At 47.0% G+C, this 19,605-nt stretch overlaps 1 protein-coding gene across 3 annotated transcripts in view; it reads left to right on the top strand.

The window, feature by feature from the left end:
* Pkn (serine/threonine-protein kinase N) overlaps positions 1–19,605 on the top strand; it is a 181,385-nt gene that overhangs the window by 134,491 nt on the left and 27,289 nt on the right. For all 3 annotated transcript variants that reach the window (XM_050193885.2, XM_055062035.1, XM_055062036.1), the window contains one exon: positions 1,217–1,297. In XM_050193885.2, the coding sequence (XP_050049842.1) occupies positions 1,217–1,297 (81 nt within the window). The remainder of the gene's footprint in view (positions 1–1,216; positions 1,298–19,605) is intronic.

The raw sequence follows: 19,605 nt of genomic DNA, 5'->3' as shown, positions 1-19,605 counted from the left end.
AAACAGGGCATGCTGTCTTTTTCTCCAAAATGTTATACCACTTTTTGAGAAGGCAAACTGCCTTCATCAGGCACAGACTCTTCAGATTCATGTTCTGAGGGCCTCTTTAACTGCCTTTCAATGATCTCCTGACTAGATTTGTGCGCCCAGGTGTTGTCAAGGTCAAGGCATGTCATTCATTGCTGGAAGTTGACTATGGAGCTGTAGAGTACCATAAAGGGGATGAAGACATAGTCATTGGCAGCACAACCTACTCTATGGTTGAGACACTGAGCTGCATTGAGAGAGAGCAGTTCTTCTCTGCTGTACGTCTGTACTTAACGACAGCATTCGCCACAAATTCCTGCTAGAAGATTTCAATCTCAAGATGGCTGAAGTTGCTCAAGTACAAGCTCTGGAAACTGCTTCATTCAACAGCATACATTATTTTATTATGGTGTTCCCTGCTATCCTACCCCAGCAGAGTGGCAAATCAAAAGAAGCAATCGACGCACTTGAAGTCAAGTTTGCCACTTGCAAGCATATCAGGTTCCAGCCGACATATCAAATAAGCCAAGGTGTGACGTGCTGGCTCCGCAATTAGGAAGCATTCGAAGTGTCGACGGATCGCTCTTGTTCCACAGAATTTTAATGGTTATGCTGGGTATTCTCTCCATTCCCCACAGCAATGCTGAATGTGAGAGAATATTCAGCACTGTGAACAAAACTCGAACAGAGTTTCGCTCATCTGTGTGTGAGAAAACACTCGAAAGTCTGCTGATGGTCATGGGGCACCAGAATGGTACTTGCTTTGAGCAAACCTACACGGAGAAGTTTCTGAAGCAGTCAAAGTCAGCAACAGCAAAATCATTGCAAAAATAAATTGTGCCCCAGTGGAGTTTTCGCTCTTTACTCGTGCGGTTGTGAAAATGTGAGTAAGCTTGTCACAAAAGGTAAGTCCCCTCAAAAAAAAAAAAAAAGTGTTGCCGCCCTATGCCCTCTCGCTGCGATAGCGTTACAAATTTCCAAATCTTCAGGTTGACAGGTATGCATGTGTTGCTACGCAACCATTTGACATGTAAAGTTGCCTACTTTTCACAGACCAAAATCTGTGTTGCTGCATTAAGGTAGTTTCATGCCATAGTGTGGCAAGTGAATGTGAATTAGAAACACTAGATCATAAGCTGCTTTTTTTTTTAATTATTATTAATGCTTCACATTTCTTCAATGCCTACAGCTGTTAAGGAAAAACCCTGAAAGGCGCCTTGGCACAAGTGAGAAAGATGCAGAAGACGTCAAGAAGCAGGCATTTTTCAGAGTGAGTTACTTCTTAGTTTTGTGCTCTGCCTAACAGCAAACCACCCTTCTTGCACTAAAATTTGCTAATCACCTTTTAAGGAGGCATTCTGTAAAAGCAAAGTCGGCCAGGATAATAATTTGCTCAGTGTTGGTGGCTACTACCATGTCTGAGAAATAAGTCCTCAAAACATGCAGTGAAAACATTGCTGTTTTATTGACCATTTTCTTAAACTGCATTTCATCGCAGTCTGAAGCATATTGTAACGGACAGTTAAGGAAACCCAGATACAACTATTTATTGTGGGCGAACTTGTGCCCTGGGGTAAATAAAAAACACTGCCGCGTTCTAAACGGGAGATCAGGAAGGCCTTCTTCTTCTCTCTCGAGCGTCGCTTCACCTCGTCTTCTTCTTGTAGACGCCGACAACGGCCACCTGCGATGCGAGTGCGTGCGGCGAAAACACGAGCCATTACTTCGTCCTTTTCCTTCAATACTCCGTTGTCGTCTTGAGGGGGCGCACGAACCTGCGCGCGTTGTTTAAATGTTTCTGCCTTGTATCATTATCCCCCCTCCAAAACGCATCGTCCCGATGCGTAAAGCGACGAAATTGTTCACAAGCAGTTGTCCACACTAAAGTGGTATATGGCACAGAAAAGATGTTTGGTCGAATAATCACTGCCTGTCATAATATGGCTTCAGTCTGACCACATGTACAGTTTCTGTGCGACGCCGGCATCGTGATGAGCTCACTTGTCCTTCTGGCGTAACTTCGTAGTTCAGGGGGCTGATGCGGCGAAGTACTCGGTAAGGGCCGAAGTAACGGCGCAAAAGCTTTTCGGACAGGCCGCGCGTCCGCACGGGGGTCCACACCCATACTCTGTCACCTGGTGCATACTCGACTTCCCTTCGTCGCAGGTTGTAACGGTCCGCGTCGATGCGCTGCCTTTGTTGAATGCGATGTCGCGCCAGCTGACGTGCTTCTTCGGCCCTCTGTGTAAAGTCACTGATGTCAGGGTTCTGTTCTGTACTGTCGCTGACAGGCAGCATTGCATCCAAGGGTGTGGTAACTGTTCGACCAAAAACAAGTTGGAATGGCGTTACTTGAGTGGTTTCTTGCAATGCGGTATTGTAGGCGAATGTAGCATAGGGTAGGATCTTGTCCCATGTACGGTGTTCTAAGTCTACGTAAATTGACAACATATCGGTCAGCGTCCTGTTCAATCGCTCGGTTAACCCATTTGTTTGAGGATGATAGGCAGTTGTTTTCCTGTGGCTGGTATGAGTCAATTTCATGATGGATTGCGTCAAATCGGCTGTGAACGAAGTTCCTCGGTCCGTGATAATAATTGCAGGGGCACCGTGTCGTAATACTATCTTGGTGACAAAGAATTCAGCCACTTCAACGGCCGTTGCACTGATTAGAGAGGATGTCTCGGCATATCGCGTTAGGTAATCAGTCGCTACTACAATCCATCGTTTCCCCGATGACGATGTCGGAAAAGGACCAAGCAAGTCCATTCCTACTTGTTCGAACGGGGCTCCTGGGGGTTCTATTGGTTGAAGGAGGCCTGCGGGTTTTAATGGAGGCGTTTTGCGTCTTTGGCAATCCCGACATGTTCGTACATAATGCTGCACTGAATTCAATAGCTTTGGCCAGTAGTATTTAGCATGAATTCGGGCGAAGGTTCTGCTCACTCCGAGGTGTCCTGCTGATGGGTCATCGTGACAGGCTTCTAAGATTTCCGATCGCAAAGCTGAAGGAACAACGAGTAGAAATTTCTCTGTGCTGTGCTCAAAATTTCTTTTGTACAGGACGCCATTTCTCATCACATACGATGACAATCCCCGGCAGAAAACTCGCGGAACATGGACGTGGTGTCCCTCGAGGTGCCTGATGAGTAGAAGCAACTCAGCGTCAGACTGCTGGTGTTTGGCCATCTCAGATGTGGTCACGGCTCCAAGAAACGAAAATTCGTCTCCATCTTTCACAGGAGCAGATTCGACCGGAGCACGTGATAAACAATCAGCGTCACTGTGCTTGCGACCTGACTTGTACACGACCGTTATGTCGTATTCCTGCAGCCTCAGACTCCATCTAGCAAGTCGTCCAGACGGATCTTTCAGGTTTGCAAGCCAGCACAATGAGTGATGGTCACTGATTGCTCGGAACGGTCTACCGTATAAGTATGGTCGGAATTTTCCTATGGCCCATATTACTGCGAGGCATTCTTTTTCGGTGGCTGAATAGTTGGTTTCAGCCCTCGACAGAGTGCGGCTAGCGTATGCAATCACTCTTTCCTCTCCGTTTTGCCATTGAACGAGGACGGCACCAAGTCCTAAATTGCTGGCATCTGTGTGGATGTCTGTTTCCGCTTCCTCATCAAAGTGCGCAAGGACCGGGTGGTTTTGAAGTCGCCGTCGCAGCTCATTGAACGCATCTTCTTGTTCACTGTGCCATACGAAAGGCATATCTTCTTTCGTTAATCGCGTTAACGGCTCGGCAATCTTCGAAAAGTTTTTGACGAAACGTCTGTAATAGGCACAAAGTCCTAGGAATCGCCTAATGGCCTTTTTGTTGGTTGGTCTAGGAAACTTTTCTACTGCTGCGGTCTTCTCAGGGTCAGGACGGATGCCTTCGGAGCTAATCACATGGCCGAGGAAAAGGAGCTCATGGAAGCCGAAGTGACATTTTTGTGGCTTTATCGTCAGCCCTGCTGAACTAATAGCTTTGAGCACAGTCCTTAGTCGTTCCACATGCTGAGCAAAGGTGGTAGAAAAAATCACGACATCGTCGAGATAAACCAGACAGGACTGCCACTTTAACCCGGAGAGCACAGTGTCCATCATCCGCTGAAAGGTGGCAGGTGCGGAACAGAGGCCGAACGGAAGTACCTTGAATTCGTATAGTCCGTCTGGTGTCACGAATGCTGTCTTCTCACGATCCCGTTCGTCCACTTCTATTTGCCAGTATCCGCTTTTGAGGTCGAGAGAGGAAAAGAATTTCGCATCCCGTAGTCTATCGAGGGTGTCATCGATCCTCGGAAGTGGATAGACATCCCGCTTTGTGACGACGTTTAGCTTCCGATAATCAACGCAGAAGCGCAAGGTCTGATCCTTTTTCTTTACCAGCACTACAGGCGAAGCCCATGGGCTGGTCGATGGTTGAATTACGTCGTCTCGAAGCATTTCTTCGACTTGTTTGCTGATGACCTCTCTCTCCTTCGGTGACACTCGGTAGGGATGCTGGCAAATGGGCCTCACAGCTTCGTCGACAATGATGCGGTGTCTGGCGATGGATGTTCTCTGGACTTTCGATGTCGTTGAGAAACATGAGGCGAATTCTCGTACAAGGTTCTCTATTTGCTGCTTCTGGCTCGGTGATAGTGCTGCTTCGATGTGGACGGATGCGAGTATGGAGTCTACGTTGTCAGACTCCAGTAGTGCACCATCGGAAGAGCTCAAATCCGTAATTTGTTCATAATCGTTAAGGCGGGCAATGACGGTTCCCTTCGCAACATGCTGAACTTCATTTCCAAAATTAGTCAGGAAGACATTTGAACACCCGTCACGCAGCCGAACAAGGCCCCTTGCCATACAGATCCCTTTTTCGAGTAAGAGCCCAGTGTTACTGTCGGCTATTCCTTCATAGTCGCTGAATACGGTGCTTCTTACGGCGACAGCTATGCTGGATCTTGGGGGTATCGTGACGTCGTCGTCTATAATCTGAAGCGCATCGAATCGTTCTTCACTCTCGAACGTCGCGATGGCGTGCTTCGTTGAGAACGACACACAGGATTCCTGCAAGTTGATAACTGCACCGTTCGCCTGCAAAAAGTCCATTCCAATAATTACATCCCTTGAGCATTCTGATAGCACAATGAAACTGGCGACGTATGTAAAGCCGCGTATTCCGATTCTAGAAGTGCACCTGCCCACCGGGTTGATAAGGTGTCCACCGGCGGTTCGAATTTGCGGTCCTCTCCAAGGAGTCAGCACTTTTTTCAGTCTTCTGGCAAGTACTTTGCTCATAACGGAATGGTCTGCGCCTGTGTCTACTAAAGCAGTAATTTCGCAGCCGTCTATAAACACACATAAATCGGAAGCTACGTCACTCTTTTCGCAACTGCTCTCGCGTCCGTCGTTATATTTCAGAATCAGCGCTGGAGGCTCCGTTCGTGCGTCGACAGCGGCCTCACCTCCACAGGTCGCCGGCATTAGTTTTCCCGACGTGGGCTTTGGGGGCGTCGCCTTGGGGAGCTTGAGGATGGACGCGGGCTCGGTGATCGATACCTCAGCGGCACTGTTGACCGAGGTTGGTGTTGCTGTGAAGTCTGCGGGCTTTGGCGCGTTGACAAATACTCCTGGATCTCGAAAGGGCGTTCACCGTTTCTTGGGCAAGGAGCGTTTATGGAAAACCCCCGAAGTCCCGCTCTGCGGTATTCGCACATCCTGTAGAGATGACCAGCTTCGCCGCAGTGGTAGCACAGCGGGATTCTATCAGGAGTGCGCCATATGTCAGCTTTCCGGTATCTCGTCTCCGGCGGAGACGGCAAGAACCGAGGTTCAGGTACATGCGCAGTTGCCGCGACAAAGGTACGTCCTGGAGATCCTCTGAGTACCTCGGCGTACGATACCGTCGGCCGTACCGGTGACGACGCTTGCGGCTGTGCTGGTGGGTGCTGTTCGCGGACGGCTTGTCTCACTTCTTCGCGAACCACTTCTGCTAACGAAGAGACCTCTGTGGGGCCGTTGTTCCGCTGTTGCCTCTGGAGCTCTTCTCGAACCACAGACCTTATGAGTTCTCGTAAGACCTCGACGCTGTTCCCGAACATTGCCGGCATCGCATCCACAGAGGCGATGTTCATATCGCGGTTGTAGAGTCTCGCACGCTGTTGAAGAGTCCTTTCCATAGTTGTCGCCTCGGAGCGGAATTCGGCGACGGTGCGTGGAGGGCTGCGAACCAAACCAGCAAAAAGCTCCTGCTTCACGCCGCGCATCAGGTGCCGAAGCTTCTTGTCCTCGCTCATGCTCGGGTCGGCTCGGCGGAATAAGCGGGACATATCTTCGAGATACATTGCCACGCTTTCGTTGTTTCGCTGGCTTCTTGCTTGCAAAGCGGCTTCAGCTCTTTCCCGGCGGTCTGTGCTCGGATACGTGGCCAACAGCTCCCGTCGGAAGTCATCCCACGACCGGAGGACAGCTTCGTGGTTTTCGAACCACGTTCGCGCACAGTCTTGCAACGCGAAGTAAACGTTGCGGAGCTTCCGGTTTTCGTCCCATCCGTTGTAGTCAGCGACGCGCTCGAAGCCTTCCAACCAGTCCTCGGCGTCTTCGAAGGTGTCGCCGTGAAAAGGCTCGGGCGTTCGCGGCTGATCAACCACGATGCGGGTTGAGGCTGTCTGAGATGTCATTTCTGTATTGTCTGCTGCTGCTGTTATAGTCTGCTCCGGCAAAAGAGGAAACTCGGGCGGCTCACCACGTAGGCGACGGCTCGTGTGCTGGTGGACGGGCGTAAGCTCGTTGGGTCTGAGATGGCGTGGTTCCGGGCTGCTTTCTCCAACTCGAATTGGGCTGGAAATCATTACCCAGCACCTCCACCAGAATTGTAACGGACAGTTAAGGAAACCCAGATACAACTATTTATTGTGGGCGAACTTGTGCCCTGGGGTAAATAAAAAACACTGCCGCGTTCTAAACGGGAGATCAGGAAGGCCTTCTTCTTCTCTCTCGAGCGTCGCTTCACCTCGTCTTCTTCTTGTAGACGCCGACAACGGCCACCTGCGATGCGAGTGCGTGCGGCGAAAACACGAGCCATTACTTCGTCCTTTTCCTTCAATACTCCGTTGTCGTCTTGAGGGGGCGCACGAACCTGCGCGCGTTGTTTAAATGTTTCTGCCTTGTATCAATATTAACTAGAACGTAGTTTATTTCACCACACCCTGAAAGACGCCTTGGCATGAGTGAGTATTACAGTAAAATCTCGCTATGACAAGGTTGAAGGAGGAGCTGTCCTTGCTTCGCTATAGTGACCGCCAGGAAAGGTAGCGCTTTGCTGCTAGCAACCCCTGGATACGCCACGGCAAAAGCCCACTGTAAACAGCTGAAGGACCGCAAAAGATCATTCTCTGCCATGTCTTCATTAGCAAGATAATTGCATTCTTTAATGCAGCTCTCAACACAAGATATGCACAGGTCCTTGAAATCCTTGAAAACCCTTGAAATTGAAAAGTACGTTTTCGAGGACCTTGAATGCCCTTGAGTTCTTTTTGTCCTTTGAAAACCCTTGAATTTCCTGACCCCGCACAAGCACGACTTGGTCGTAGCAGCACTCTCTCGCGCTTTCTCCTGTATCCCATTCACTCCTTCTTTGTCGGCTCTTTTGGACTTGGGTTTTAACAGCGGAAGGGAGAAAGGCGTGCGAGGCTGGCGATGTGTTGAAATTCTGCCAAAAGTGGATGCGGCAGCTCAATTTTTCGTTTTCACGAGGCCACACTTTATCTTTGAAGTTAATCTACAGCAGGTGTAAAGTCATCCTACTCAATCGGCCACCGCGGCGGAGTGGATGTGAAAGCTTCTAAGGCTTCGTTTCGAGCCGTCGATGTAAAGGCATCATCGACATCGCATGAAAGCATACCTTGGGTCACAGACTCACAAATTAATGAAAATGCCTTTTTCATCATGAAATTCATTTATTTTTCCAGTTGCGCGATGATGCAAAAAGTTTTACAGCCCCTTCTATGCAAGAAATATATATATGTAGGCAACTGTGCTTACTTGCATAAAAGGTGCGCTTTCAGTATAACGAAGTAAAGTGCCAATTTTACCCGCTACGGTATCTCTAAGTTTAGCCATAGTGTTTTGAAAACATTGTTATAGTAAAAAATTGCTACATGTGATGCCACTATGCACTGTTTAAATAGCTTTGACAGGGCCTTGAAAGTCTCCTTTACCAGTGAAACTTTTTATGCAGAAGGATATGCAAATGACATCTGTCTTTGCCAACATTTTTAACTTTTTTCCTAGAGTTACTTTCGAAAGAGGCTCCAAGTACTGTCAACGTTCGATTTTCCGGACTCCATAAGGACTGCAAAAACATTTTTTTTTAACACGAATGCAATCTCTCAATGAATGCCCTCAATAACTACCCTCAAGGCCTCAAATTGCTACAGCTATGTCCGAAATAGCTTTAAAGGCCCGCCAGTAGAATTATTAGGCATATCAGTGCTCATACTGTGATGGGAGACTGCGGGTGTGCAGTTGTATAATGAACCCTTTATTGACGAGTGTTGCCTACAGACAACATACCAGAAAATTTGTTTTTCTTGCCAAGTTTCTGGTCTCTGGCTCAATGTATTCTGGCTAAATGTCTTCGGCCAACACTGACTCATGGGCAGCAAGCGTCATTTGTTGGTTTACAACAGGAACACTGGACGAGGAAAAAGAAGTTTCGCACGTGGCTCACTATCTTGAAAGCAAGGTCAGAGGAGACAGTGCGATGCAAGATATCCAGCTGCAGTGATGTCACACATGTGATATAAAGCAAACTAAATTTATACCTATGGTTCCCATATGATGAGAGCTGCATACACAAATTCCGAATGAAGCCAAGGTGGCTTGGGGTGAAGCCCCCTTCCAGTTTTCTGCCTGGGGGTTTTCCCCTTATTGCTGAAAATTTTTCCCCAAAATCCTTCTTTTTATTTGTTGTGCTTATTCTTGATGTGTTTTGCACATTTGTATGGAAAATAAGGATTTCTTTAGAGTTATTTATATGTCTTGCCCTTAAAGAGCCCCTCACCAGGCCACACAGTAAACTTCGGTTATACACTGGAAGTTGTTACGTGTCCTCTAGGGAGTGTTCCGGTGGAAAAAGTTTTTCAAATCGGCTCATTAATAGCCGATTTCAGGAGGCAAGCTCCACTGCTTAGCAAGACACTCTCTCCACTTGCCCCGTCTAGCCTCCGCAAGCGAAATTCCTTCCTTGCATTCTCCCATACCGTACCTCGAGGATCGCAGGACGCATACGTTACGGGCCCCGCCTTTATTTATTTTTCCTCCACACCTTTTTGTGATGCGGCGCACGTCCGCTGACAGCGTGGTGTGCCAGCTGTTGTTATTGCCTCGTTTTGTGCAGCGCACATATTTGCATGCTGCGCATGAGGGCGCCTGAGTGGTATGAATCAGTGCTACACGAATACTGAGGCAGACACAAGTGGATCACAGAGCATGATCCCACGCTGGAACACCATAAAAAATGACATAGTTTTGGTGTCTGCACGCGCGACTTCACGACTTGTGAACAAGTAGATGAAACAGAAGTACAGTGCTGACGGAATGAAACGCGTCAATTTAGGGCTAAGTAATGCGCATACTTTCGTTTAAACCGGCTACAGTTCATGTCACATCAACGTAATTCTGGCGCGTACACTTACACCGGAGTCCTCGTCACCTTTGGTGACCAAATTCCTAGTGACGTGACATGGTGCTCTCGCGTACATTGCACATATGTAGGGTTCTACTAAATGCTCGGTGTCCTATTTCATTCCGTGAGCACTGTACATCTCTCTTGCTGCAGTGTGAAGTAAAACAAAAATGTGCAGACATTTGGTTTGTGCGTTTTATTAGTTCTCTAAGCTTCAATTTGTTTATTCAAGCAACATGTTACACAAATAGCAGATGTCTCTTGGAGGAAATTCCCGACCTTGAATGTTTGTGCATAAAGATCTCATGCTGGGGCCATACCTTGATTCTGTTTGCCATTTACAGACCTCCTGATGCATCAGCTGATTATCTGTTGAAACTTGAAGAGCACATGTCTCGGTTCCAGAGAAACAAATTGGTACTTATTGGTGACCTAAACCTGGCAGGCGTTAATTGGGATCGTTTTGAATCCCTTCCTCAAAACAGCAAAAATTTAAACAGTGTGCTTAACATAATGTTAACACATGACCTCATTCAAATAGTTCAGGAACCGACACGTGTACAAGGAACTAGCAAATCTGTACTGGATTTGGTATTTTTGCCAAGAGGATTACCTGATTACACTGTTGAAATTGTGGAAGGCATCTCTGACCACCTGCTTGTCAGTGTTCACTTACTCATTGTCGCTTGTACTCTACCTAATAACACTGTGAAACGTTGTTCCTTCAGAGATTACTCACGTGCAGATGATGCATCCACTATAGAACATTTGGAAACATGCCTTATCGATTTTAATGATACTGATTTGAACACACTTTGGCGCCGTTTTAAAGATATGTGCCACTTCTGTATAGATAAATTTGTGCCGAGCAAACGTAAATTTGTTCGTAGACAAACGCCGTGGATGACGCTTGAAATAATCCACTTAAAGCGAAAAATAAAAAGGTTAAAGAAACAGCGCTCGCATTTAGGTCACTTAAAGGATTTAAAAGAAGGTCTTGCACGTGCAGTACACTCTTCGAAGGAACATTATTTTAATACAGTGCTGCCAACTTTCATTGTAGAGGAACCAAAAAAGTTTTGGAATTATATAAGTGAAAAAAAGAAACCAGTGTCGCAAATTTTGGTTGATGGTTCTGTGGTTACCGATCACGGGGATATTGCTCACCAATTCAATGATTACTTTCACAGTGTGTTTTCTAAATCCGGTGCTTGTCCATCCAATGACGCAGTGTTTCACCCCTGTGATGTAAATTTTATTTCATACCCTGGCGTAGTTTCTATGTTACTAAATTTAAAAACTAAATCATCATGTGGTCCCGACAACCTTCCTAACGTGTTTCTGAAGAGATATGCGGAATCTATTGCAAAGTTTCTAGTTATTTTATTTCGTATTTCATTACTTCATGGGAAATTACCGAGGGACTGGAAGATAGCCAGGGTTGTGCCAATACACAAGAAAGGTGACCGCACATTATTACAAAATTATCGTCCAATATCACTTACATCATCATGTTGTAAACTAATCGAACATATTATTGCCAACCAGATTAATGAATTTTTAGATGCACACGCAGTCCTCTCTAATTTCCAGCACGGGTTTAGAAAAGGATACTCAACAATTACACAATTAGTTACAGTAATACATTCACTCGCTTCATGTCTCGATAGGAACGGGCAGATTGATGCAATATTTCTTGACTTCAGTAAAGCTTTCGATAGAGTTCCCCATGACAAACTAATTTTAAAACTCAGACGCATTGGACTCCCAGAAATTTTAATCATATGGATATCAAACTATTTAACCAATCGCTACCAATTTGTAACAGTTAATGAGCAGCAATCAGGTTGCCTTCCGGTCGGCTCTGGCGTACCCCAAGGAAGTGTGCTGGGGCCATTATTGTTCTTATTATATATTAATGACATTGCTGCTGAACTTGATCCGAATGTCCAAATCAGGTTGTTTGCGGATGATTGTGTGCTTTTTCAAGAAATAACTTCAATTAACGACCAAATCCATCTTAACTCCTCTCTTGCTAAGATTTTTGAATGGTGTGAAACGTGGGACATGAAACTTAACACAGATAAGACCGTCTTTCTTCGCTTCTCTCGCAAAAAAGCTCCGCTTTCTTTTAACTACAGGCTTGGTTCGTCACCTTTGCTGGAAGAGACTAAATATAAGTATTTGGGTGTCACACTAACTAATACTTTATCATGGAATTTACATATAGATAACATCTGTTCTTCCGCATTCCGTAAACTGTACTTTTTAAGACATAAGCTAAGAAGTTCTCCCCCTAGCGTAAAATTACTTGCTTACAATTCACTAATTAGACCTAAACTTGAATATGCATGCGTTGTCTGGGACCCATTTAATAAACACAATATCACCCGCCTAGAAAAGGTACAGAGAAAAGCTGTAAGGTTTATTTACTCTAAATTTTCCCCGTATGACTCACCCTCTGAATTAATGCACATTAACGGTATACAATGTCTTGAACAACGAAGAAAAAATTTACGTTTGCAATTTCTTTTCTTGCTTTGGAATCAAGATCAAGCTATTAACCCTTCTCCATACCTGTCGCTTTCAACGTCAAGGCATACACGCCACCATCATCCTAATTCCCTGACACCATATTTTGCGCGAACAGATTTATTCAAGTTTTCATTTTTCCCTCGCACGATAACCGACTGGAATGATTCCTTATTGCCTTTCGCCACACTTTGATGTTTTTTTTTTAGCTTTGTTATTATTGTTTATTGTTTTGTTGTCATTTGACCCACCCTGCTTGGACCTGTACAAGGTTTGCAGTATTGAATAAAGAAAGAAAGAAAAGAAAGAAATAATTATCGAAGTCACGCCTCGCCACGAGCAACATCGCAGCGCGAACACGTGTACACCATCCTCCGGCTTGGAGCGCGGCGGCCATGAGTAGAAGGGAAAACGACATTCAGTTTGAAATTTCAGATCTCTCCGCGGTGCGTATCAGTGTAATGCTTTGCAGACACAATCGTTATCATGCAATGTATGCTTAGCACTTTTCAGCTCAATATGGCCATACCTGGTGAGGCGCCCTTTAAATGAAAAACACTGCACCGAACAGCACAAAGCTTGATAACGAAAGTCGAAGCAGCTAGGCCTAACAGCTGCAAAAAGCAACTTGTACAACTGCCAGCGGATTAGCGCACAAGTACGCTGGTTCGAGGCTGTATGATAATCAAAATCATGGCTGTGGCGGCTTCAATTAATGCCATTTCAAACCTGTGGTCACGGAAGACACTAGTTTTAAAAATTACATGGCAAAGGATTTCAGCATCCAAAACTTCAGATGTGCTTGTACATTGGCTCAATGAAATTTGTGGCAGTGCCACAAAAGCATCCGAATTATCAGGCATGCCCTAAAAAGTATCGTTGACTTTACATGCTTGAAACTTGGTTAAATGGAAACAGTGTCACAAAATTGCTTTGTCAAGTTGCAAAACAAAGAATAATACCGTAATTTTCTATAGAACTATGATCAAAAAATGAATATAATTCATTATATTGCAGATCTTGTTAAATTGAGGTTTGTTATGTCAGGGTTTGACTGTATAATAGGCTGAGGCAAGTGGTGTGATAATACAGTTGAACCAGTGAATACACTTGAACTTCGTTATAACAAAGTTGAAGGGGAAAGTCAAAACGACATCGTTATATCCATTACTTTGTTATACTGACTATTGCCCTATACTGCAGTACAGTAAAACCTTGTTATAGCAAAGTTGAAGGGGGGGTCGTAATTACTTCGTTGTAAACATTAGTTAGTCGTAGCCACTATCCATTTCTATCCACAATTAGCAAGCAAGAGAGGATGTATTCGCCACCAAATCTTACAGCAGCCTGCCCACGCGAAAAAGAAAACGGCCGTTGCATGTAAAAAAACAAGGGAAAAAAGACGGCAAGGAATTGCTACTTTGTTCACGCCAAACGACTCATCACTGATCGATCAACAGCACACCAGCTGGCGGCTCACTTCGCAGAAAAAAAGTCCTTAATAGATTTTTGCTGCTTCAGGCGAATGATGGCTTTCGCAGCTGCAGCCACCATTTCGAGTCCGTCCTCGCTGTCATCGTGAGCGCCAAAAGATTCAGCGCGGTAGGTCTGCCACATCGAGCGCTTGTGCGGTCGTCGGTACGTAGGGTTTGCCAATATTAGGTTCCGGGCTGTCGTCGACACATTCGGCACTGTCGTCATTAGGCACCCCTGTCACCGCGCACCCAATTTCCACCTCCGTTAGCTCTTCCGTTGTCACCGCATCTGCATCGGCACTGACGTACGCACAGAAGGTGTCACAGTCGGGCACAACGCCGTCATCAAGGAGAGTGTCCCGCGACTCTAGGGCTTGGTTGTCCGCGGCTCCTTCAATGGTGGCAGCACCAAGATCTTTGCTGTAACCGCCACTGCTGACGCCAAATGAGGCATGCCGGAAGCAATTGGTGATTGTGCTTGACAGTACAGCCATCCAAGCAGCCTGTCTCGACCGCCATGTACAAGTCGATCGTAGACTCGCACTTCATGCTCTTATTGAGCAAAATCCGGTCGATCACACGCTTGCGGTAGCCCGACTTAAAAGTTCATGATAACTCCTTGGTCGAGGGGTTGCACAACTGCAGTGTAGTTTGGCGGCAAGAAGCATAGCTTGTTTTTGAGCACAGCGGCCGTGTGGTGGGTCGCGCAATTGTCCAGTACGAGGCGTGTCTTCCAGTTCAGCTTGCCCACCTGCTCGTCCCACTCCTGCAGCCATTGTGCGAACATTTTCCTCACTTGGAGCTTTCATTTGCCTTTGAAGAATCGTGGTGACGCACTTTTGCCGACCACGAGGGCCAGCACCTTTTCTGACCCATCCATGTTGTCACAAAGCAACACTGTTACGCGGACCTTGCTCTGCTTACCACCCTGGCACCATTCACCATTGAGGGCCAAGGTTTTTTGCAGCAGCATCTGGTAGAACAGGGCTGTCTTATCCACATTAGAACAAATTCTTGGCACTGTATTTTTCTAGCAGCTGTCCAACGTATGTCTCCGCCCACGCCACTGCAGCATCACGGTCGACAGACTGCACTTCCCCGCTGACAGCCCTGCCGACGATGTCGTGGCACTCGCGCAGACTCGACAACGTAGAGAAACAAGAACGCGACCATGAACACGCACATGAACTCATCACAAACCAACTCACAGTGAGCATAGAACAACTGACCTCACGCTCTGAGCAACCTTATGCAACACTGCAGCCAGCCGACACTCGCCACAAAATCGTCATGCCCCATTATGCATGAGAAGTCCCTCGCTTTGCGCTGCAACAGTGCCCCACTCACAGGAGTGCCACTTGCTCTTGCGTCCAAAAACCACTTGAAGACTGCCTTCTCTACAACTTCGAAAGCAGGGGCTCGCAGCTTCTTTCTGTCGCCTTTTACTCCACGTGTGACAACACTGGTGACAGCTTCTTTGCTGGTCAAAATCGTCGACAGCATGCTTAACGCTAGGCTGAAATCTTCGGCCAGTTTTTTCTTCTTCTTGCCGGACTCGACAGCTTTCAGCATAGCCACCTTATGCTCGATTGATATCGTTTAGCGCTTCCGTTTGCCGTCATCCATTTCCTTTCTGGTGGTGGGAATTCGCACAAACGAACCAATAGAAACACTGATATCGTTGATGCGCACGGAGGCAATGACAAGCAACAACAAAACCGAAGTCGGCGCCGCCCCACGCATGCAGCGGAAGAGCGGGAGGAATCCACCATTTCCACGGGAAAGGGGAGGCCGGGAGACGTGCACGGGAGACGTGCACGGGAGACGCGAACGTCGCACGCTGTAAGACATTGACCTGATGGGCACCAAAATTATCAGTAAATGCTCATTGTGGAATGAAAAAATTGCCGACGATTACGTTGCTTCCTAATGCAAAATTTGAGTGCGGCTCTTCAGTTGTTTCGGGTTTTCTATATACTGAGGCAAATAATTCGAGCAAGACATGTATGTACAGTGACAGCTTTTTATTCTTCACTTCTTCAAGAAACACTCCACTCCCAGTTCTTGATTGTCATGAAGGTAGCTTTGTGGTCGGAGAAATAGATGGACATATGCTAGACTTGCTGCACCAATGCCTGGTTCGGCGTAGCGCACCTCTGGATTCTGGCAGGGACGGCGCTGGGCCTCTGCTTGGGCAGCTCGTTTAGCAGCAGCGGCAGATGAAGGGCTTCCACCGGTGGTTGCCTTGCTCATGGCTCAGAAAGAACTGGCTGAGAATAGACTAATTATATAGGCAGACGGATTATATTATAATATAAACCATCTGTGAGCCTCGGACAATCCGTCTGGTGTGGAACATTTCGCACCAGCCGCCGCTAACTGAGCATAGCTTGGCGCAGTGGCCTCGCTTATCGGGAGGTTGCGGGAGGCAGTGTGTAGGAGCATAGGAACACTGCGCGGTGAAGAGATGGCATCGACTGACTGACACCACTGACGTTGCTAGCGAGTCAACTTAAGGTGGCTTTGCGTTTTGGCTTGGGAAGCGCGCACCGTAATTTGCTGATACCGAGCCGGCGCTTCGGCAACTGGAGAACACCGCTCACGGTCGCTGCCACGGAGGAGAGGAGGGAGGAAGGGGTACACACTGTGGCGAACGGCAGTGGCTATGCGTTTCTGCTTGGGCAGCAGCACATCATCGAGATCAGCCGCCACCGAGCTGGCGCTCTGATTGCCGCCGCACATGGGTGGCATTGGAGGAGGAGCGAAGAGCGCAAGGCTCATGCCGTGCGCGAGAGATGGCATCGGGAGCGCGCGCAGTTAGAGCAACACGTTGGCCCCGGCTACGGAGCTGGTTATGGCAAGGCACGACAGTGCCGCGAAAAGCAGGAACGTGTGCCAAAGAGCTGCGCTCTAAAGAAAGGTTCGTTATACCCATTGCAAGGAAATTTTAGCTTCGTTAAAACAAGGTTTTCAATGCATGGGCATCTATTGGAATTTATAAGGGAATCACGATTGCTTTGTTATATCCATTAGTTCATTATAACGAGGTTTTACTGTATATGCACAATGGTATGCACAACTTTAAACATGCAAAGGAGGCTACAGGTCTGCCGAACTGCTATGTGGCCACTTATGCAGTGAAAGTTGAATAAAACAACAGCAAAATACTCTCTCCAGTGTTTTTAGCACCTGATGACTCTCCGACCTTTTAGCACCTGACGCGACAGCCATTACAATAGCATTCTCATGTTCCAGTGTGATGGTCTTCTGCTTCCGTTTTCCACTTGGCTCTCTCATATTGTCGGGAAACTGGCAAAACAGCGACGGGGGTTGAAGGGAAAAGCTAGCACGCCACAATGTGAACAAAGTCCCTCGTGTTCAAGTGGCACGTGGCACACAACATGGTGCGCAGACTATGCAGCTGGGGCGGTATTCTCGGGCGACCTCCATGACTTTGGAGATAGTTTCACTTTCACTAGATTTCGCAAACCCATCAAAGCATACGGCCGACAGAGCTCGGCACATACCTGAAGCGCAGACGTTCTCGAAAAGTGAATGGCACCAGCCTGGCTTGGCCAGCTTGTGCTGGTTTCACGCAATCTTGAAGGTCACAGCTGCATCAGCACAGCACTGCACACCGCATTGAGAGGGAGAAGTAGAGGCACTAGTTTTTAGCATGCCGCTTACAAGCATCATCATCGATATGTGGCATGACGCAGCTAGGCGTGGCCTCCGATTTTATGATCTCTGAGGGTGCGCCTAGCTTTTCCACCTACCTGCCGCAGAGAGAGGTGTGATAAGGTAAACTCTGCATGATCGAGGCAGCCTTGCACGTGGCTACGCGAAACAGTAAAGAAAGACCAATGTTGTTCGATGGCGTCGGCAACGTGGGAATTTAACACTGCAGCGCTGCATGGGTATGAAACCTGGTAGAAAGCAATGTACTCAGTCTGCAACGGTTGGTATTTTTGGTTTCGGAGACGAATCTAGTTCATTATATCCTTTGGCAGAACAATTCTGCTTCATTAAAACGAGGTTTCAAATGCATGGAGCTCTATGGGGGATTTCAAGGGAATTTGCATTTACTATGCTATATCCTGTCTCGTTACAACAAGGTTGAAGCGTGCAGCAAACTTAAATAAAGTGATTATTCTCTATTGTGGACGCTTGAAACTCACCGACCAACACTCATGTAAAAATAGCTCCTTCATGATGAACTCTACATTGGATATACAGTTTAACCTTGATATAACAAAGTTGGTAAAATCGGCAGTTTCCTTCGTTAAGTCGAAGTTTCATTCAATTGAAGTTCAATCATTTATGCAAATAAGTACAGTTGCCAGTGCATTTTTCTTGCACAGAAAGGGTCGCAAAATTGTCCGAATTATCAGGCAGTCGGAGAAAGCAAACTTCAGTGAGAAAACAATTGATTTTGTTCAATTTTGGAGTCGACGACGAAAGATACGGTTTCATGCTGTGTCGACGATATTTTCTTATCAGCAGTACAAAGTGAAGCCAGCCACACTTTTGCATCCACTGTGCCACCGCTACTGATATATGTGTCGCATGCAGTGGGATGCAAAATCCTCTGACCACACTGCCGACTAGACGTGACCTAATAGACCTTTGGACAGTGTATGCGTCGCTGCTTTCATTGAAACAGGTGCACACATATTTGTGATGTGTTCAGAGCTTTGTCATTGCTTGAAGAAGGTCCTCACAACATCCACATTGTCAACCATCCACATATAGACTATGGTGGAATGCTTCCTGTCCTTGGGATGCGCTTAGTACGCATCAGTGTCGCTGACCGCTCCACGTCTGCACTACTTGCTGTGCTCAAGCAGTGCTCCCATGAGCTCATCCTCGGCATGGGCTTTCTATCAGCCCATTCTGCCCTGTTCGATTGTTGAAGTAGTTTGCTCCAGCTCGACCTGCCTCTTCACTCTGATGCTCCGCCCACACGTCAACTGCGTTTGTGCTCCATCGATCATGTTAGACTCCCACCTCAAGCTGTTATGTACGTGAACTTGACTTCCCTACCTTCCATGTCTGATGGTGATTACTTGTTGACTCCAATATCCGATGTTCTATTGGCTAGAAATATTACCGTTCCCCGCACCCTCGTTACCATCACTGATGGTAGCAAGGGCAGTGACAAGATGGGCAGTGACACTGTGTATGTCACTGCCCATCTTCAACTTTAGCTGGTCCACGCAAATTATCCTGGTAGCCACGGCTCTGGCCAATGTCTCTTCTGTCAATGAGCATACGATTTCTGCATTCGCTCCTGACGATACTTCGTCTTCCGCTACGCTCACCTCCTTGTCCAGTTCAACCGATGTCAATTTTGACAAAATGATAGTGCCTGACCTCATCCCAGCACATGCAGCCGATCTCCGGCACCTGTTGATGTCCCATCACAGCATCTTTGACTTTGATGACCGCCCTTTGAACCAGACATCTTTCATAACTCACCGTATTCATACTGGAGACGCTGGGCCCATCCGACGAAGTCCCTATCGCGTGTCCCATGCTGAGTGGCAAGTGATTCAGCACGAGGTCGACTAGATGCTCACCAAAAACGTCATTGAACCTTCTTGTTAGTCCCTGGGCATCAGCTGGCGTTTCTGCATCGACTACCGGCACGTGAACAAAGTCGCACGTAACGATGTTTACCCACTCCGTGGATTGATGACGCCCTCACCTGTCTTCACGGGTCTACCTACTTCTCATCCATCGACACCCGCTGAGGATATTCGCATATTTCTGTCGATGACCTGGACTGCAAATTTGTTACACCCTACATAGCGGGTGCTTATGTAATGCCCCCGCTATGTTTAAAAGAATGATGGACTCTCTGCTTCATGGCTACAAAAGGTCAACATGGCTCTGATGTGA

Source organism: Dermacentor andersoni, chromosome 1 (assembly GCF_023375885.2).
Source record: "Dermacentor andersoni chromosome 1, qqDerAnde1_hic_scaffold, whole genome shotgun sequence".
In the NCBI taxonomy this organism is placed as follows: domain Eukaryota; kingdom Metazoa; phylum Arthropoda; class Arachnida; order Ixodida; family Ixodidae; genus Dermacentor; species Dermacentor andersoni.
Note: the sequence above shows the minus strand (reverse complement) of the source record. Positions and strands in the feature narration are given on the sequence as shown.